This window comes from Heliangelus exortis, chromosome 20 (genome assembly GCF_036169615.1).
Source record: "Heliangelus exortis chromosome 20, bHelExo1.hap1, whole genome shotgun sequence".
Classification (NCBI taxonomy): domain Eukaryota; kingdom Metazoa; phylum Chordata; class Aves; order Apodiformes; family Trochilidae; genus Heliangelus; species Heliangelus exortis.
The window spans coordinates 8,326,763-8,347,862 of NC_092441.1; the positions used below are offsets into that span (position 1 = coordinate 8,326,763).

Below are 21,100 nucleotides of genomic sequence, written 5' to 3' on the forward strand. Positions count from 1 at the left end.
AGATGCTCCACTCCCTTAATCATCTTAGTAGCTCTGCGCTGGACTCTTTCAAGCACTTCCCTGTCCTTCTTGAACTGAGGGGCCCAGAACTGGACACAATACTCCAGGTGCAGCCTCACCAATGCAGAATAGAGGGGGAGGAGAACCTCTCTTGACCTACTAACCACACCCTTTCTAATGCACCCCAGGATGCCATTGGCCTTCTTGGCCACAAGGGCACATTGCTGGCTCATGGTCATCCTCTTGTCTACCAGGACCCCCAGGTCTCTTTCACCTTCACTGCTCTCCAGCAGCTCAGCCCCCAACCTATACTGGGACATCGTGTTGTTCTTCCCCAAATGCAAAACTCTACACTTCCCCTTGTTGAATTTCATCTTGTTCCTCCCTGCCCAACTCTCCAGCCTGTCTAAGTCTCTCTGAATGGCAGCACAGTCTTGCTTGTGGCTCCCCAAAGACAAGGCTCAGCTGGATCTGTGCTGCACTGTGTGGGTTCTCCTGGTGACCCCAGGGGCTGAGACGCGGTGACCTCCCCGGTCTTCTCCAGCTGTGACAGTTCCGTGTACGAGCAGCCGTGACCTCCGGGGTGTCCGATGGCCCCGGGAACGACGCGACAAGGACTCGGTAACTGCTGTGCGATGAGGCCGCAAGCCCGTTTGCTGACCTTCCCAGAAATAAACCCTAAAATCCAGGATGGGGTCCCTGCTGCAGCCTGGGCTCAGCCCTGCCCTGGGCCTCAAACCCAAACCCACCCCCCCGGCCCTTTCCCCACAGCGGAGTCGAACTCCTTGACCCTCCTGGCCGGTAGGGGGCGCTGTCTGCCCGCCGCCGTCTCCTAGCAACGGCGCGGGGCGGGCGGTGTCAGCGGGGCGGCCCCGCTGCAGGTCCGGTCCGAGCGGGCCGGAGGGGGTGGGGAAAGGTCCGGGAGATCGGTGTCAGCCGCCGGTGCCATCGGGAGGAGCATGCGGAGGCGCCATGAGCGAGCAGTGGGACGTCGGGCGGGCCCTGGCTCTCTCCGGCTTCTTCCGTCTCCTGCAGGGCGCGGGCAGGGCCTGCGCGGTCCCGTTCCTGCCGCTGTACCTGCGGCACCTGGGGCTGCCCGCCCCGCTGGTGGGCGCCGTGACCGGAGCACGGTACCTGGCGGTAGGTCTGTGGGCTCTCCTCTGTGCCCGCTGCCCCAAGGGCGGCGGGAAACGTCGCATCCTGGTTGCCTGCTCCTTGCTGGGCTCGGCGGGGGCCAGCCTGCTGCTCACCCTCATCCCGCCCGCCCACCGGGCCGCGGGGTACCGGGACTGTAGTAATGCCAGCCAGCAGCCGGGGGACACAGGGGCCGCCACCACCGTGCCCAGCCCGAGTACCGGCGGCTACACTGTTTTAAGCGTGAGTGTTAATACGAACGTGAAAGCCGTGTCAAAAAAAAAGATGAAAACGACTGCTGCTGTCTTGCTAGAGAGCAGAAAGCCAACAGCAACCAGTGCAGCCTTACTTGGCCCGACAGATACATTGGAGGAAAAAAGCAGAGGAGGTGAAGGGGATGTGAAGACAAATGGCTACTTGGATGGACCTTCTGACTGGACAACTTCTGTGAAAGCAGTTAAGTGGGAGACACCAGAACCAGAACTGCCTTCCTCCTACAGACCTCCCTTACATGGACTCGAGAAGGAAAGGACCCATGTGGCTTCTTCAGTGGGCAATGCTGGAGAAAGCCTTCGTACTACTGAAAGTAGTGGGCTCACTTTGTTTAAAGCAACTCTTTCTGCTGTTGGAGATGCTTACATAGCCAGAAACCTTTCAGACCACCAGAAGGACACTCAAGACTTCAGCTTCGAGGCAGTGCCGAGCATCTTTCAGGACAGAGAGAATCAGATTTTTCTTATGGTGCTGGGTGCTGTTGTGGTTTGGGAGCTGTTGGCTGCAGCTTTCGAGTGGGCAGTGGATGAGGGTCTCTACCAATATCTCGACTTTGTTGACTCGACTGACAGGTACAGCAAGCTGTGGGTCTGGAGTTACCTGGGGGCATCTGCAGGTGCCTGCAGCGTTGCCCTGCTGGTGGATCACCTGAATTGCTTCCTCAGCAGGACAATCACCCGCCTTGCTGTCCATTTCTATGGCTATGCTCTCCTGACAGTGCTCTCCTTGTTTGTTGGTCTCTTTCTGCCTCTCCAGGCTCCCAAGAAAAGCGACCACATCAACAAAACCACCAAAGCCCTGGCCCTGCTGGGGAGTGATGGCCATGCCATCCTCTATGCCCTCACCATCTTCCTCACTGGCTCAGCCAGCTCTGCAGTGCACAACTTTCTCTTCTGGCAGATGCAGGACCGAGGCAGCAGCGAGCTGTACATGGGGCTCTCTGTGGCAGTTTCCCTGCTAGCTGAAATTTTGCTTTATTCCTTCAAAGGGAAGTTGCTAAGGACTTGCTCGAGCAGCAGAATTGTTTCAGTGAGTCTAAGCCTCCTGGCAGTACAGCTCCTGTGCTACTCCTTCCTGTGGACTGCCTGGTCAGTTCTCCTTATCCAGGTTTTATCTGCCTTCAGTAACGGTGCTTTGTGGTGGGTGGTTGAGGGGAACGTGGATGACATTGCCACTCCAGGCATGGAGAGGTCCCTGCACTCTCTTCTCCAGGGCCTCTGCTACGGGGGAGGAGCCAGCTTGGGCAGTTTTGCAGGAGGATTTGTTGTGCAGCACTTCGGGCTGGCGGTTCTGTTCAGGGCGTGCTGTGTGTGCCTGGTGCTCTGGCTCTTCTTGTTCTTAATTGTCCAATCTAAATTGCCACGGCAGAAAAAAATTAATTATTCTCGCCTCCTGGCTGCTGATTCCAGTGATATGAGTGACACTGATGAGGAGAACGAGAGGGACTGGCTGGTAAAAGCTATGAAGGATGAAAGCTTTAATAGGAATTTATCACAACAACATGGCATCAAATGATCTGTACTTGAATGCAGGGAGTGGGGTGGCCATGGGGTGTGATGCTGCTGCACAGAAATGACCATTAATTCTAGAGTGCTAAATATATAGCAGTATGTATCTGACAGGACTGATTTTTATTTTTTAAATTTTATATATATATATTTATTTTCTTAATTTATAGTGTTCTTGTAGTGATTTCTCCTTTTTTAACTCCGTGATTTTGCCTCCAAAATCATAACAAGATATTTCAGGTATACAGTTGCTGAAATGAATTTGGCTATGTTTTTAGTCAAAAAGCAAACTTGAGTTGATTTCATCCCCAGAGCTGATGCTGTGGAAGCTGTGAGTGAAAGCTGTGACCTGTACATTGACACAATTGAATGAAAAATATTGTAATGCCAACAGCCATCTAAACGTTTTCAAGGTGCTTTTCCTGTGAACTCCTTTTGCTGCATAGGGAATGTGAATAAAAAATATTTCATTTGCTCTGCTGTGATCTGTAAAATCTGGTTTTGTTACAGACTGGCTGCTCAGGTTTGGACATTTAACTGAGAAAATCTGTTGGACAAAACCTACTGTGTATGTGCACAGTCAGTGGACTTCCTTGTCTTCATTTACCCAAGGTGGCACCTGGAATCCAGGGTGACCAGGAAGCCACCTGCCCTCTTGATCTGAATAAATTCTGTGGGCTGGGAGTTCCCACCAGGCAGCAGTCATTCAGAAGGAACTTGGCACTGGCTGAGTTGATCAGGTTGAAGCTGTTGGTCCTCCCTGGGGAGCCCTCTGCTCACTTTTCCTATTTAGAACTAAATCTGTGTCCTGAACAGGGCCTGCTAAGTCCAGAAGGATCCTCAAGCTGTCTCTTCTGCCCTTGCCTTAGCCTCAAAGGCACACAGTCTTCCAACACCTCTTAGATAGGTAAGATTTGCTTACAAATGAAAAACTGGGAGAGTGATCTCATTAAAAACCTGAGCCAGGCCTTAAACGGGGCTGGTGGAGAAGCTTTGAGCCTTCAAAAGGTCAAAGTTCCTTTCAGCTGCCATCAAAATCTGCTGTCAGGGAGGTAAATCCTTGGTCAGATGACACCATCATTCCTCTGCAGAGGGATAGGCTTTAAGAACACCTTCTTAATGTTTAACAAGCCCTGAGACAGCTGCAAAAAGCAGAGTATTTATTTAAATGCATATTTAATAAGTAACCTGGAGGGGGTGTTGCAGTCTGTGCCCCTGCTGTGCTCTGGTCTCAGGACAGACAGGTTGGAGGGATGGAGATCATCTCTGTGTGTGCATTGATTCCAGATTATCTGCACATAACATGTTTTCAGGACAATTAGCTCTGTTTTCCTGGCACAAATCCCTTTGCCATACAACAATGGCTCAATAGATAGAACTGTCCTTGTGCCAAGAATAGCTGGAACTTTTTATTAAGCTCTTACCCTCTCTCAGGAATTCAAACTCAAATTGAGAACAATTTCATTGTCAAAGAGTTTCACCCAGCCTTATTATCAGCTAATACCTCAGGAGCTTTTAATGACTTGGGACAGACTGACTGCAGCCTGGAGAAACCTAAGTGGAAGCTGCAGCTCCCAGAGTGATGTGCTTTGGGGAGCTGAACATTGCAGAAAGGAGCTGGGATGCTTTAAAATGCAGTTGCTGCTTTAGCTGGGAGGGACTTGCCCTCAGCTGAAGCCAATTAAATGGGTTCCACGGGCTCTTTTTTCTCTGCTTTAACATCAAACCAGCTCTTGTCCTTCCAGCTCTGCAAAGAGGAACCTTGAAATGAGAAGTGTGTGTGCAATCTGTCCTGCGAGTCTGGCAAAAGGGTGACAGAGCCCAGGTGTCTCCCTGGGCTCTTCCCTCCAGGGAGGTTTTGGCCATGGATATTTATGGCTGCTGGGCCCCTGTCACTGGGAACAGGGAGGATTGAAGGTGGGGCTTAACTTCAGTGTCATCATCTTCCACAAATATGGTCTTTAAAAAAAAAGTTACAAACATATGGGGTGCTGATTTAGGGGAGAACTGTATTTATACAGTTTGAAATATGTTCTGAATTATAAACCACTATGAAAGTGGATGTGGCAGAGAGCTCATTTGCTGAAGGAATTGTACCAGTTTGGTTAAATCACTTCCTGCTGGGGTTTGTGCTGTTTCTGTGTGTGAGCTCTGCAAACACTGGTGACTCAATTTTTCCTTCTCTGATAGCCACAGACCCTTCAAGCCAAACAGATAAGGAAGGAGGTGAACAGAAATTGTTCTGTGTGAGACTTCTTTGCACCCAGCATGGCTTTATTGCCCTTGCAGAAGTAAGAACATGTTTAGGCATTTAATGTCACTGGGAGGAAGAGGTAACTGGGAAGGACCAAACTGCCTTTGGGGAAAACACATTCTCATGATGTGTTTCCAACCACAGCAGCAGTTATTTTTTTATTACTTGCCAAAATATTGACATAAAATCTTCTGTTTCTTTCAGGTTTTATTCTTAACCAGTAATTGTAAGGTTAAAAAAGATTATAAAATCAGGTAAGATTTTACTCTTTGCCCACTTCATAGTGAACTTTAAGCAAATTTCAGAGGTTTTTACGTAGAAATAATTATTTTATTTTATTTTCTCTCCCCAGGGTCTAAATTGAGCTGTGCCCTCCCTCTCTGAATACAATTTGGTTTCACTGAGCTCAGGAGGAAAACCATAGGTAGTGCTGAGGAACAAGCTCTGCACAATGACAGTCTTTGTAGCTCATAGATTTTAAATGTCACATAGCTCAATGTATGTGTTCCCTATGAGAGGTTTCAAAGGATCTAAATAAATCACTTTTATTAGAAAAGACATCATTTGCCAAAAAATGCCAAAGGCCTCTCTGCTTTTTGTGAAACAGCCCTGCAGGAAGTTTTGGTGCAGAGCTGATGCACCTGAACTGGAATCTGAGGAACTCATTGCATCAGACACCTTATCTTGCTGTTTACAGTTTAGTTCCCAACTTCCAAGGGAGCTAAAATTGCAGATTTTATCCTTCTGGCAGTTATTTTATGATGGGATGTTGCAAATGTTTCCAATGTGTCTCTCTGTGTGCACGTCACATCTGCAATTGACTTAAATCATGTGGTGCTTGCAGGATGTTTAAATTAAGTAAAGCTCAGTGGGCACCCATCTCTGGATGTTCATTTTGCTGCTGGATCTGATCAACACAGTAAGATCCTCTCCAAAGATGTCTCTAATTCTGCAAGCAGCCACCACATGTTTCTTTGAGGACTGTAGTGGAATCTGTCCAGATGAACTCCCAGGGAGGTTTTGTATTTTTGTAATGAGTTGTTTCCCCCAGTTGTGGTTATGGCCCATTTGAGGTAAGTCCATTTAGCTGTAGTTTCACAAGAAGAGGAGCAGGAGAGAGCTGTGGAGTTATTCTGTGGAGTTTTTGAGAGCTGTGGAGTTATTCTGCATGTTCTGAATATTGAAACCAACAGCTCTTGAATTGTCTTGTCTTCTGTTATGGCACATGCCTCTAAGGCACAAGCCATGGGTTCTACCAGTAAAAGTTTTTTCTCATTTTCATAGAATCCTAGAATTGTCAGGGTTGGAAGGGACCTTTAAGCTCATCCAGTTCCACCCCCCTGCCATGGGCAGGGACACCTCCTACAGATCAGGTTGCTCAGAGCCCTGTCCAGCCTGGCCTTAGAAACTTCCAGGGATGGAGCTCCCACCACCTCTCTGGGCATCCTGTGCCAGTGTCTCACCACCCTCATGGGGGAAGAACTTCTTCCTAACATCTCATCTAAATCTACCCTTCTCTAATTTGAAATTTTGCTCATTTTTTAAGACAAGACATCACCACTCTGATTTGATCTCTTAGGTGAATTGTAATTACCACACAATACTGAAATTCTGCATCTTTATAACTGGGTCCCAGGTGGACATCTTAAAAGTCTTGGGCAGCTCCTGACTTGCTGGCATGAGCACCAAGTAGAACTCCTGCAGGGGAAACAGAGTCTGTCTTGAATATCTTGACACTCTCAGCTTGGCATCTGTATTTCTGTGTCACAAGGGAGCCAATATGAAGGAATCTCTGCTAGGTTAGACTGTACATTTCTAAGGGAACAGATAATTTTTTTCTTCTTGGTTTCTCTCTGGAACCTGGTTTTGCTGTAATATAGAATACTTTTCTGGCCAAGGGGCAATTTTTGACTTTAAGTTGGGTTATGCTGAGACCATAAAGCTTTAAACCTTAATGTCAAGGTGAGTATGAGGCCACTTTAAAAATTCCAAGATTTTTCTCAGATTTATGCCAGACTTTTCATAGGAATTAGCTCAGCAGCCTGTTTCACTGGGGAGGGCAGCAGCTAGAGAGGATGCTGCTGCAAGGTTCTGATAGCAGACAGAGGCTGGTATTTCTCTGATGCAGGGGGTGACTCTGAACCCATCCCTTCCATTGCTGTGCCTCTGTTTTCCTCACCAATAGCTTTAGCTTATTGCATCGACTATTGACTGCTAACTGTGTGTCCCCCAGCCACACGGTGGGACTGCTCATTGCTGTGTCCCACGGGAGGGACTTGCTGGAGGGAGGAGAAGGGCAGTGCTCATCACCCAGTTCCTCATTGCTGTGGGTACTGCCAAGGTGCCACCAACCAGCCTTTGGCTTGCAGACCAACCCTGGATGCTTTTACAACTGGTTGTTGTGGTTTGCCATAGGGAAAAGTTAGTTCTGCTTGAGATTGTAGCTGTCCTTGTTTCCTTCCTTCCTAAGGGGGGGCCTGTTCAATGCCACAGCACCCCCCATGTCATAGCATCATAGAATCCCAGACTGGTTTGAGTTGGAACGGATCTTAAGGATCATCCACGGGCAGGGACACCAGCTCAGGTTGCTCCAAGCCCCATCCAACCTGGGCTGGAACACTGCCAGGGATGGGGCAGCCACAGCTTCTCTGGGCAACCTGAGCCAGTGTCTCATCACCCTCAAAATAAAGAATTTCGTCCTAAAATCTCACCTCAGTCTCCCCTTTTCTAATTTAAATCCAACCCTCCTCATCCCATCCCTTCAGACCCTTGTCCAAAGTGCCTCCCCAGCTTTCCCGGAGCCCCTTCGGGCCACTGGAAGGTGCTCTAAGGTCTCCTCGCAGCCTTCTCCAGGCTGAAAGCCCCAGGCCGAGGGTTCCGGGAGCTCCGGGGGTCCCGGGGGAGGGGGTGCGGGGCGGGGCCGGTGTGCGGGGGGGAGGTCCGTGGGGCGGGACCCCCGGCAGAGCGGCGGGAGCGGAGCGGAGCGGAGGGGTCAAAGCTGCGGCATGGAGGCGAAGCGGAGCCCTCCCCTGTACGGATCGCTGGAGCCCACCCGGTGGCCGCCCGCCGCTGCGGGGCCAGGTAAGCCCTGCGGGACCGGCACGGGCAGGGGACGCCCCCAAACTTCTCCCCCCCACCACCCACCCTCTGCACCCCACCACACGGAACCACCGGGTGCTCCCCGTACCGGTACCGGTACGGCCGGAACCTCCGTGGCCACGCGAAATGGGGCAGGAGGGATGGAGGGGAGGGAGAGCGAGAAGGGGAGAAGGAAGGGAAAGGCTGGGGAGGGGGGAATGGATGGAAGGAGGGATGGAGGAGAGAAAGGACGGAGGGAAGGGAGTGGATGGGAGGAGGGTTGGCTGGAGGGGAGGAAGGTGGAGAGAAGGACGGATGGAGGGCTGGCTGGAGGGGAGGAACCGGTGGCAGGAGGGTCGGGACCCCCCCTCCGGCTGCGCTGCCCGCGGCCCCGGAGCCGCTGTGGCTCTGCTGTCGCAGCCCGCTCTGGGTTTGCCTGGGACCGGGGTGCCCGCCCTGTCCTCTCCCCTCTCTGGGAGGGTTCCACCCGCAAGAAACAGGGTGGGCAGGAAACACACACACGGCCCAGGGCAGCTCCCCCTTTCCCCTCACCCGTGGGAAGGGTCCCCACGCTGGGCTGTGGGCAATATCTTGGGGAGGCTCCGGCAGCCCCTCGTCCATGACTTCCCTGCTTCCCTGTCCCTCTCTGCTCCCTCTTCATCCCTTGCACCCAGAGGAATCGGGACAGACAGCTGGAAAGGCAGGGAAGGTGACAAGGAGCAAACAGCAGCACCCTGCTTGGTACTGCTAGTGGTGGGTGCTGCCTGGGAAGCTGCTGGGCTGCCCAAAGTTCTAGTCTTTCTCCTTCGTGCCTTCCAGCACAGCAATATGTCTCTTCTTCCCTCCTCCTCTGCTTTGGGCAGTGTCTGTGTGGAGATCCTTCCTTTAGTGGGGGTCTCAGTGCTTCCAGCATCTGGACCCTCTGTTCCCAGCAGCCGGGTGACATTAGGGTAGCCCAAGGCAAGGTCAAGCAGGGCTCAGGGAGCTGGGTATGGCCTGGGCATCCCCCCCCCAGCTGCAAGCAGGGTTTGGTGGCTGTGATGTTTGCTGGTTCAGTGCAGTTCTGTAAACTCCCAGCTCCTGGGGGACCCACAGGATGGGTGAGGACATGTCAATGGTCAGTGTCTGGTTTTTTGAATGCTGCTCTGCTGTTTGCTCCCAGCCCAGGGACCCTCTGGCCAGCCCTGCAAAGCACTGAGCAGATGCAACCTCTCACCCTGCCTGTGCTCAGGAGGTGACCCCAGGGAGGGTGCACACAGGAGCAGGGGGGGCACAGAGGGACTGCACCCCTGGGGAACCCCCCCCCCATGAGCCATCCTGGGGTACCTCATCTTTGGCCTCTGGACTACTTTAGGGCTGGTTGCCATGGCCCCAGTGATGCTGGCTGTGCCAAGGGCTGCACAAAGGCTGCAATGGGCCCAGGCTGCACCTTTTCTCCTGGTTTACTAGAAGGAGCAAGTGGCAGGGGAATGGTGCTGGGGTTTGCAGGCTGTTGGTAGCTGTGATCTCCCCATCTAGGCATGATGCTGGCCCTTGGGACTGGTCTTCTTGGCCACATGTTGGCACCCCTGGAGGCTTGTGTCCCTACACCCCTCTGAGAAGGCAGCCCTGGAGCTGGGTTACCATCCCTCTTGTTACTGAGCTCGGTGAGCAAGGGCTGGTTTGGATGGGCTGAATGCCCTCTGCCTGTGCTGCTTTGCATGCCAGGGTTGAGTTAACTCAGCACACAGATGAGTTAAAGGACCCTTTGGGGTGGAGCCCAAATGAAGAGGTCCGACCCCTTCTCCTGGGGCTGTCAGTCCATCTCCCAACTTTAATAATGAAGTGAATTGCTTGAAACTCAACCCTGTACTGGTTGCTGCCATGACTCATCTCAGGCTTGCTGCTGGCTGTCTAAATGTTTTCAGCAGAGCCATATGGAGTGCAAGTCTCTGGCTATTACACTCCTCATTAAGGATCCTTGCTTCCCCTGGGCTGTGTGTGATGATCAGAGCAGCTCCAGCAGAAATCGAAGCTTTCTGCCCTTCCTTTGTTTGCTGTGTTGAAATGGTGCCAGCCAGTGGCCTGACTGGGATTATTTTCTGTGTCTGACTCTGCTGTTGTGTGTGTGGCTGGGGGAGCCAAGGGACCCCTGGATAGCCAAGAAACCCCTGGGCAGTGTAGCTTCAACATGGGCATCGCCCCTCTCCATCCCCAAAGGGACACTCAGGAGCTTGAACACAGCTTTAATTAAGTTTACATCCCTGCCTTAGGCCCTGCCTGATGCCAGGCACTTCGAGAGGGTGTAAAAAACCCATTCTCAGCTCTGCCCAGCTGCTTTCTTGTGGGACATGCTGGGTTTTAGCCACTCATGAACTCCGAGTGTCTGTTCTTGCCATTTGTGGCTGCTCTGTGGTGTCAGTGCCATTACACGGGTGCCCTTTGGTTTCACCACCATCTCAGGGAAGTTAGGATCTGGCCCGTGCCGATAGCTGCTGGTGTTCAGGAACTTGGCATCACCCCATAGCTGCCTGGAGAAAGCATCTCCTGAACTGGCAGGGAGATCCATACACAGACTGCTCTCATTACATGGTACTGTAGAGGAATTTGGATCAGGAGCAACCTCTAGAAATCCAGAGTCCAAACCCCAGATCAAAGCAGGCTTAGGAGTTAAATCAAGTTGCTCACAGTCTTGTCCAGGAAGTATCTTGGACCAAGGATGGAGATCCCACAGCCTCTCTGAGCCCAGTTCCAGTGTCTCAACAACTCTTCCACTTGCTTCTCTCAGGCTCTCCTCACTCATCCAGTGCTCCAGCCCCTGCCCTCCCTCACACATTCAGGTCTTGCCATGATCTGCAGGCCTGGGCAGATGCTGGCAGATTGAAGGAATTTCCACCAGCAAGTTCATCTCACCATCCCATCAGGTGTGCATTAGTCACCTGTAGAGATTCACTGGTTTCTTCTGAGGTTTAGTGGATGCTTTTGGTACAGAGACGTAGTTCTGTGTCTCTTTGTCCAGGTGCTCCCTCTCTCCCAGGGTTCCTGGGCTTCATTTTGCAGGAGCACTTACCTGGTTCTTCCCTGCTTCTGCCCTGAATTTAGCAGCCACAAGCTGTCCTCTTAGAGCTTCTTGTTCAGAACTGACAGCTTTGGTGGCAGGGTCCTTGCACACCTGCAGGCACAGCCTTGCCCGAGGGACACAGAGTGCCATGACCCTGACCACACTGCCCTGAAAGCACAACCAAGGGCTGAGGAGCTTCCAGCTCAAGCCCTGCAACCATTGCTCTGCTGCATGCTGGAGACCTCTCCACTGTCCCTGTTCCACAGGATGCTTCCACAGTGGGAGGCTGCTTGGAAGTGTCCTACAGAAAGGTGACCAGGGAGGAGGGGTGCAGCTTTTTAGAGCAGGGTGGTCCCAGCCACACTGTGTTCTCCATCTCTGGTGAGATGCCAGGAGCTTTTTCACTCTTGTGAGCAGCTGCCTACGGGCTGAAATCCCATCCCAGCCTCCTGCTGCAGACTGGGGAGAGCCACCCAGCACTGCCACCTCCTCCCTCCCTGTGCACAGGGGAAGGTCCAGCTCTTCTGCCTCAGATGGCTTCTGCTAACAGGGGTCTGGGATGAGAAGGAAGCAGAAGTGATGCTGACACCTGGTTCAAACCCTTGTGCTCCCTCCCTCCCCCCCCCCCCCAATAACTCAGCCAGGTATTTCTGCCCTCAGTGATCAGATATTCTGGGTTATTCACCCCTCACCCAGACCAGGAGTGACAGTCCCCCTCCCCTGGGTCCATGTGATGAGGTTTGCCCTTGGCTAACAAGGGCTGCAGCCAGTTGTGTATCTGTTTATTGGAGCATCTCTAAAATTGTCATTGCCTTGTCATTTTAGCCTGGTGACAGAAGTGACACTTGGAGCAATGCAGCTTTCTCCTGACAGCTCCAGGATACCCCAACCCCAGGCTACACCTTCACACGTGTTGCTACCTGTGTGCCTGCAGAGACACTGCCTGTCCCCTCACGTGGCCCCAGCTCAGTGGCACTGGGCATGGGTGCAGGAAAATATCCCAGGCTCTGGAGTGGCAGAGCAGCAGGATGCTTGGGATGAGGGACTCGGCATCCTGGTCCCCTAGCAACCGCACTCTGCTCCCTTAGCAACCGCATCCTGGTCCTGTAGCAACCACAGGTCTGTCCCTTAGCAACCCCCTTCAGGCCCATAGAAACGAGGTTAAAGGAGTGGTTCTGTGCAGATTTCTAGCAGAGCAATTGAGCAATGCATCTGAGCCCACAATTTTTCCAACCCCCTGCACAGGCGTTGGCTCCTGAGAGGATCCTGAGGGCTGAGAATGGGGAGGGATGGAGGATTCAGCACTGGCATGAGCTGAACATGGTCTTCATGGCTAGGGGAAGAGGGGTGATAATCTTCAGCTGAAAGCTGCTCTCCAAAGCAGTGCCACTAACCCAAACCACTCATATTTCTGCTGATAAGCCTTCTTAGAAAGAATTTCTTTCTGGAGAGGGTGATCAGACACTGGAATGGGCTGCCCAGGGAAGGGGTGGATTCTCCATCCCTGGAGATATTTCAAAAGAGCTTGGATGTGGCACTCAGTGCCATGGGCTGGGAACCACGGGGGGAGTGGATCAAGGGTTGGACTTGATGAGCTCTGAGGTCCCTTCCAACCCAGCCCATTCTATGATTCTGTGATTCTATGATTCTATGATTCTTTGACAGCAATCTTGGAAACATGCCTCACCCTGGGAATGATTTCTCAAACCACTTTACAGCACAGGCAGAGGACCTGTGTGTGCAGAGGGTTTCCTATGGGCCTTAATACTGATCTCTTCCTGCCCTGTAACCCTCAGCACTTTCCTGGGCCCCTTTGGGATCCCCAAGTCACAAAGCTCCAGCTCTGACATCTCCGCTTCCCAGACCTTGGCTGTCTGGAGAACTGTGCTGGAGAATCCATTCCCACCCCTGCCATGGGCAGGGACACCTCCCACAGCCCAGGTTGCTCCAAGCCCCATCCAACCTGGGCTGGAACACTGCCAGGGATGGGGCAGCCACAGCTTCTCTGGGCAACCTGACTCCTAACTAACAGGCTGACTCCTGTTCTTATCTCTGCTGTCAGAGTGGTTCCAAAGAATGTTTATCAGTATGGTGATAGGTGCTTTATATATATAAATATTATATATATATATATATATATCTCATTACCTTCAAATTAAAGAATTTCTTCCTAAGATCTCATCTCAATCGCCCCTTTTTTTGAGACTGTCCTCCCTCATCCCATCACTCCCTCATCCCATCCCATCCATGGCCTTGTAGAAAGTCCCTCCCCAGCTCTCTTCTAGGCCCTCTTCAGTCTCTGGAAGGTGATCTGAGGTCTCCCTGGAGCTTTTGCTGGATGATGTTTGCAGGGCTCTCCCCAGGACAGCCCTGTGGTCCCTGTTGTCCTCAGCACCCCTGTGATGTCTCCTGCTGGCTAATGTGGCTCCCATTACATTTGCAGAGGATGAAATTGTTTCCATGGCTGACTCGACCACCACCATTGATGACATTGAAGGGGAACTCTTCAAAATTGAGAGGCTCAGGGAGATCCTGGTGAGGAGGGAGTCGGAGCTGCGGTACATGTGAGTACTGCCCTCCTCTCTGCTGTCCCCCTTTCCAGGGTCACCCCAGCATTTTCTGATCAAACATGGATCCTCCCCAGGGAGGAGGCCACTTTCCACCTTATTTTCCACCTGGAAGTGCTGGCTCTCATTGTCAGTTTTCACAGAATGAATATCCCATTTAATTTTAGTAATGTTTGTTGTCATTTGACTGTTTATTTTGATTTTAACAAGTGTCTCACTGGCAATCAGCCTGTTGCCCACTTGGCCCATGTGGATCTCAGGGCTCAGCCACCACAGGACCATAAGCAGGCAGTCAGAGGACAAATGGACCTCCCTCTTCTCTATGTGCAGCTCCCAGACCATCATTGGACCTGCTCCAGGCAGTCTGCAAAGCAGTGAAGACTCTGCCAGATGGAGGCAAAGGCCAGCAGAGCCAAGAGGAAGCCTCCTCCACCTGAGATGATCTCCTACAGCAATGTCTCATGGAATCCCTCTTTGTCAGTCTTTATTTTCCTTCCCCTTAGGGATATTCCTGGTGTCCTCGGCTCAGCTGACAAAGCTGCATCTTCATGTAGCTCCAGCAAGTAGGATTCACCCCAAAAGGGGTGGGTGGAATGACTCAGTGGAGAGCCAGCAGGATTACTGAGGATGCAGACAGGGCTTCTAGTGCTGCACACATTTCACAGGGAACCAAAGGCACATCTGTTCAAGCTGCCACCAGCTCATAAATCAGTTGTGGATTATCTGTAGACACAGATCATGGAGTTTTTTAAAATCAGTCCATAAATAAATTAGTTTAAGCCTTCTCTGCCAGCCCTAGTGAGCAATGAGCAGCACTTGATCTGGTGCTCTCATGGAGGGGGCTGGGTGTCTGTGGGGCTTCTGAGACATCATCAAACTGCCTTCAGCACAGACAGGGCTGTGTGTCCTCCATCCACTCCTCCAGGAGCTGCTGCTGACACTTAAGTGGAGCCCACCCTGACTGGTACCTTGCTGCTGTTGTGTGCTTTGAGCCTGAGATGATTCCATTGTCTGTGGCTCCTTTCCTCCTGTTGAAATGACCTAACCCTAACCCTTTGCTTTTGGATTTTGCTGGTTGGGGATAATTTTGAGGGGAGAAGAAGACACACAGGTTCTATGGCATGAAGGATGTGCCAGGTTTTGGTGAGGCTTTGCTGCCATGAGAGCAATGAAGATTTTGCTTTGCCAGCCACCCACGACAGCCCATGTAGCTCCAACAAAAAGCTCTGAGGTGGAGCAAGCTGCCATTTCCCATGGGCAGGCAGGTACATCCCTGTCCCAAGTGCTTTCTGCTCCAGTGCTGGTTGGGTATTGCTTTGGAGATTTTGAACCTTTCCTCTCCCACCTCAGTGGTTTCATTTGTGTCTCTTGCAGGATGGATGACATTCAGCTTTGCAAAGAAATCAGCCGGCTGAAAAAGGAGCTCCAGAAACTCATAGCTCTTCCAGGTAAGGCTTTGTCAAGCTTCAGAGAGCTCCATCCTGCAGCTGTAACCAGCAGAAAGGTTTCAGTGAAAGGCAAGAAGTTCATGAGCAGCTTCCACCCTGTGATGCTCCCAGAGATGCTGGGGCTGCAGGCAGTGCATGAGCATCAAGAGCAGTAGCTCCTTTGGTCTGACCTGAGATATTTCTGAGGAGCTTTGCTTCTTGCAAGACTTGAGTCCTTGTCCAGGCCTGCAAAAGGAGAAGGAGAAAACACCTGATTTCTTTGAGGAAGAGTCTGGTATAAGAGGAGGAGAGGAGTTGAGTGAGGAAGCAGTGAGTGCTGACAGGCTGTGTACACCAAGGAGGTCCTGTCAGCTCAAATGAGGGATGCTTTGGAGGCAGCAGGAAGGGAGCTGCCTCCAAAGGCCTCAATTATATGAGAAGCAATGAGCTCTTGCTGTGGCCATGTCAGTGGTGTTGGTGGGGCAGGTGGCAGCAGCTGCCAGGGAAGGATTTCTGGTTGCAGCCAGGCTAGGATGGGTGCCAGGGGGGTGTCACACCAAAGGGGCATGGCAATGTCCCTGATTTAGGTGAATTCATCATTCAGGATGTTGAAAAGAGGTGAACACTGCAGGACAATGTTTGTGAAAACTTCAGCTGGGAGGAAATGCTGCTTTTGCTGCCTTCTGTGTCCCTTGTCACAGCCAGAGCAACTTTTCAACCAGAGCACACACCAGAGAGCTCAGAGTCTGAGCAAGTAAGAAAGGCTTCCCCACAGCTGTGTCCATCACTGTTGGTAAAGTTTTGCCTCCTCCTAGGGCATCCTCATTCATTTCCTAGGAAGGACTTCATCTGTGTTTTCAGAACCAGATGGGAGATGTTTGCCTCCTTCCTCAAACCCAGCCAAGTATTAAGATTTGGACTTCAGTTATTTCTGGCTGCATCCCCAGCAGCATGGCCACCAGGGTGAAGGAAGGAATTGTCCCCCTCTGCTCTGGTGAGGCCCCCCTGAAGGTTCTAGGTCCAGCTCTGGGGTCCCCAACACAAGAAGGACATGGAGCTGTTGGAGCCAGTCCAGAGGAGGCCCTGGAGATGCTGGGAGGGCTGGAGCAGCTCTGGAACCAGGCTGAGAGTTGGGGGTGTTCTCTGGAGAAGAGAAGGATGCAATGGGGAGACCTTAGAGCACCTTCCAGTGCCTGAAGGGGCTCCAAGAAAGCTGGGGAGGGACTTTGGCTGCCCATGGGTGATCCTTAAGGTCCAACTCAAACCAGTCTGGGATTCCATGGTTCTCAGTGTCTCTCAGCAGATGCTGCCCTCGCTGAGACCTTTGTGCAGGAGGGGCTTTGCCTGGATGCAAACCAGGCACCAGCTGGGCAGATCTGTTTCCTCATCCCTTCAGTACCCAAAGTTATCTCAGAGCCAAGGATAGGAAGAAACCTTGATCCTTTCTAACACCACAGAGACTCTGTGGTGTCTGTGCTTGTGGACCTTCAGCCACAGCAAGACCCTGACTGCTGCTTGGCATGCAGGGCTGGAGAAGTTCCAGGTGACCTGGCTGCATCTGGAGGGAGGATTCTGCCGTAAAACCAGGAGCTGCTTGCAAAACACAGACCTTAATCTCACGGGAGCTTTTAATGCAAACACCTTCTAGTGCCTAAAACAAGACTTGACTTAAATGGTGGCTCAGGGCCAGAGATAAACTTGGCTTTTCCTGAAGCTGGAGAAATGTGGCTGCCTTCCCTCCCTTAGCTTTGTTCTTGCTTTTCCAGCCTTTTCAGCATTCCTAGATCCAGCTGAGAGCAGTGGTGCTGCTGTGCCAGGGATGCTCTATCAGTCTTCTTTATAACTTGGCTCAAATTAGACTTGGGGGGGGCAAAAAACCTCCTGCAAATCCCTGCTCTTGTGAAGCTGTCACAGCAGATCCCTCATAAAAACAGGGGCTGAACCTCAGTTAGGATTAAGATTCAAACAGGACACTGCTGACTCACAGCCCAGCCAGACCTGTGGCTTGAAATCTCCCCAGACCAAGGTTTCTGTAGTTATTCAGGGAGATGTCACGGTCGTGACAGACTGTGACATCATTGAGCTGGAATAAGAGGGGCAGTGGGAATGGTGGCTCCTGTGATGTGCTCCAGCTCAGGAATGCAAGCTGTGAATTAACTCCAAGGAGCTGGTGTGTTTGTGTACAGCCTGATGTTTCCATGTGACACCTTTAAAGTGCTCCTGTTCCCACCAGGCAGGTGGGAGCACAGGGACAGTGTCCATGGCCAGGTGACTTTGCACTGAAATTCTTCACAGTAAAAGACCATCAGACCCAGACCTCCCCCCAGGGAGTTGTTCTTTGCCTGGAAGCTGCAGCTCACCCCCTGCACAAGACCACAGACTGGGGAGAAACCTTTGTTTGCTGAGGATATTTCTGACAGCAGCATTATAAGATCCTCCTACCCAGCCCCCTGCAGCAGCCCCTCACATCACAGAGAGCAGGATTTGAAACTCCAGAGCAATACAGGTCCAGGTGACTGCTGAGACCCAGCTGGTGGCTTTGCTCCATGCTGTGACTTCTCCTACATTTTTATTTAGCTGAAGGAAGACTGGAGGTTGATCCATTCTGTGCTGGATTGATTTTGGAGCTGGCTGCTGAATTCAGAAATGGTTTTAAATAGCTGCAGCATAGACAGAGTCCACTTAAGGTAGCTCTCTGCTTATATTTCACACTCCTTAGCCCTATCTCTGTCATCTTCATGGATCCCCCTTACCATTAGTTGCCTATATAAATATAGATGAATATATATATTTACATATATATATATTATATATATATAATATAGATTTTCCTAGTGATGTGAGAGTTTTCCAGGTCTTCACTAATTTACTGCCCAAAGCCATGGGGCTCTGGTGGGTCCCACTATGCTCAGGGCAGGTGGGTCTGGGGCTTCAAGTGACAACCAAGGCTCAGGCATTAAAAGCAGCCTGGTAGATACTTGAGGTCATCCTTGTTGCTGGGATGGGAAGGGGGCTGAGAGGGGTTTGAAAGGATGGAGAGAATGAGGACACTGGGACCGTATTCAGCAAGGGAATGAAGCTACAAAACCAGTGGATATTTGTGTTTGTGTCTCTGTAGGTATGGGATAAATGGTGGTGTGAGGTGCTCCGAAGACACTTTTGAGAGTTGCCCAAACACCTCAATCCCTGGCTGGTTTCTCAGCCACATGGAGGACCCAGCTCAGAGGTCTCTGGACCCCTCCCCAGCTTGGGCTGAGCTGAGATTTGGGTGTGCTGCCATGGGAAATGTTTCACATCCTGGCTGAGGGAAAAGACCCAAGTGTGATGTTCCTGAGCTCACTGGGACCCAGAACCCCATCAGTGCAGGGTGAAGGTGCCAGGGGAGCCCTGGTGATCCCCCACCACAAGTCACCTTGGCTGGGGGTGCTCTGCAAAGGTCACAGGGTCACCTTGCATTGCTCAGCCCCATGAGAAGGAGCTTTGGTGACACCAGACCTCTCTCCTCCCAGCCAGGCTGGTTTGGGATGGGGATGTCTGTCTCCTACCTGCAGCCAGGTGCTTACTTTGGGTTGGCTTTTACCCCAACCTTCATACCTGCTCCTGGGTCAAGCAGAAGCAGAGCAAGCTTGGCCTTGGCATGATGGGTGGGATGCCCCCTGCTGAGGTGTTAAATGTGCTCCCTGTGCTGCAGAGAATGAGAAATCCAATGAGGAGAAGCAGAGGGAAGAGGAGCTGGTGCAGCAGATACACAAGCTGGTGGAAACCCGGGATTTCCTGGTGGACGACGTGGAGTTCGAGAGGCTCAGGTAGCTGGGTGGAATTTATTCCTTACACTGAGGACAGTGCAGTCTGTCCTCTGCTCCGTGTCATGCCTTGCCAGATGCTCCTGGATGCTTTGCTGCTCCTTTCCTGAGTGGTACCCAATCTCTTTGTCACAGGGAAAGGGAAGAAGACAAGGAAATGGCAGAGTTCCTGCAAAGTAAGCTCTCCAAAAGCTACTTCCAGAAAGCAAGTAAGTGGTCGATGGGTTTTATTCCTTCCATTGAACTTCCCTGGCAGTTTGTCCCTTTTCCTAAGTGCTCTGTCCCCAAGATTCTGTTGCTCTGTAGGGGCTTGCTTACCCTGAGGTCATCTGGTGCTGGAGGAGGGTGTGGGGAGATGGCAACTGGGAGATGCTGGTGCTCGAGATCATGTTATGGAAACACCTTGAGTTGTTACAGATTTTATGCTTCCATTTCCCTCTGGGCATTTCCCAGTCACCATGTCCTGTGAGAATGGGGACAGGTAGGTGTCCTTTTATGGCCAATGTAGTTCTGACCCCTTCCAACCTGCTCCTTAGGCTTCATCACACTGTTACCTAAGGTCCCAAGTTGTGGTATCCAGTCCTCCTTCTCTTCTGATAGCAGCTGCCCTCTTCCTTGTGCCTCCATCAATGCTTCAGGAACACCTCCCCAGTTGGTGGGAGGCCCACAAAGCACCCCTGGTGATGTGCCTCCTGGATACTCCTGGCCTACTCCGGGTCTGAGGAGGGTCAGAACCTTATCCTGAAAGGGGCTTGAAGAAAAAGTGGTGGGTCCCTGCCCTTATCACCAAGCAGACACCAATTTCTCTTTCCGTAGCCCCTGTCAAGGAGAAGAAAATGACTTCCAGGGGTCAGCAAACCTCTGCACCATACATGACCAAAACGGGTCTCACCCTGCTCAAGGAGTGCTGTGGCTTCACCTGCTCCATCATGTAGCACCTCTGCACAGGACGTGACCATGGTAGGGTACCCACCTGGGAGGGTGGGCAAGGCAAGAGGGGCTGAGTTGGTCAAGTGTCTGCATGGGGTGGGTGAGTGTCAACATCTGGGGAAAGCACAGCTCTGGGTGCTGCAAGAGTGGGGCCTGAGGGACCACCAGGCTGCAGCCCTGCTCTAAAGGGGCTTCCAAAGTGCTGAAGTCCCGAGAGAGGGGCTGGAGGGGGAATGGCTGGTGATGGCTGGGAGGGGGACAAGGAGATGGAGGGAGCTGGGTTCAGGGGGAAGAGAGATGGTGGGAAGAGGGCAGGGCCAGGCTGCAGGTAGTGTACCCAAGGGCCATCTCCTTGCAATGACAGGAAGGAGCTGCAGGTCAAATATTCCTCTGCCGGGCACGCTTGGTGCTCATGGGGCTTTCCAACAATACCTTTGTCTTCTTGTCATTTCATCTCTGCAACCCTAAGAAGCCCATCAGACCTTTCTGTCCTTGAGGGTCCCCACGTGCCTTCTGCCACCTCCTCCTTTGCAGCAGGGTTGCAGCTGCCATCTTCTGACAGCCACAGGTGCCCAGCCCTAAGATGATGGACCCATTATTTTTAAAAGAGTTTCCCAAGGGACAACCAGACAGTCCTTGTCCACTTGCCAGTGGCTCAGAGGGACAGAGCTTACTCTAAACACTGTTGTGCTGTGGAAGTCTCAGGGAGTGGTGGACTCACAGAGAGGGGCTCCTTGCCATAGCAACCTGGGATGGGCTTGTCCACCTTGTCCCAGGAGGAAGCCGTAGTGACCAGGATCAGAGGTGGGTGGTTGGGTGCCCACTGGACTATCTCTGCTGCTCTTATGCTGATGTGTGACACTGCTGCACAGCCCATGCTGCCAGGGCTGCTGCTGGGGGGCTGCAGAGAAGTCAAGCAAGGCTTGAGCAGTGGTGTGGATGGAGCAAAGGCTGAGCTGGTGATAGCTGGTGAGCTGAGCTCACTCCTGCCAGAGCATGGTGAGGACACGGGAGGCAAGTCCCAGCTGAGGTGAAGTGATGTCTATCAGGATGTGCTTTAATAGACTTGAAGTGAAATTCTGCTCT

The 21,100-nt window shown here is 51.9% G+C and overlaps 3 protein-coding genes across 3 annotated transcripts in view; 2 read left to right on the top strand and 1 right to left on the bottom strand.

Annotated features, from left to right (window-relative positions):
* EVPL (envoplakin) overlaps positions 1 to 21,100 on the bottom strand; it is a 345,937-nt gene that overhangs the window by 254,937 nt on the left and 69,900 nt on the right. The window lies entirely within an intron of this gene.
* MFSD6L (major facilitator superfamily domain containing 6 like) lies at positions 841 to 3,395 on the top strand. The gene has a single exon (XM_071764007.1). The coding sequence runs from the start codon at positions 973 to 975 to the stop codon at positions 2,920 to 2,922; it is 1,950 nt and encodes a 649-aa protein (XP_071620108.1). The 5' UTR covers positions 841 to 972; the 3' UTR covers positions 2,923 to 3,395.
* Positions 8,175 to 20,019, top strand: LOC139805514 (bMERB domain-containing protein 1-like). The gene is made up of 6 exons (XM_071764009.1): positions 8,175 to 8,250; positions 13,731 to 13,851; positions 15,229 to 15,302; positions 18,973 to 19,087; positions 19,220 to 19,293; positions 19,901 to 20,019. Exons 1-6 carry the CDS (start codon positions 8,175 to 8,177, stop codon positions 20,017 to 20,019), a joined length of 579 nt encoding a protein of 192 aa, XP_071620110.1.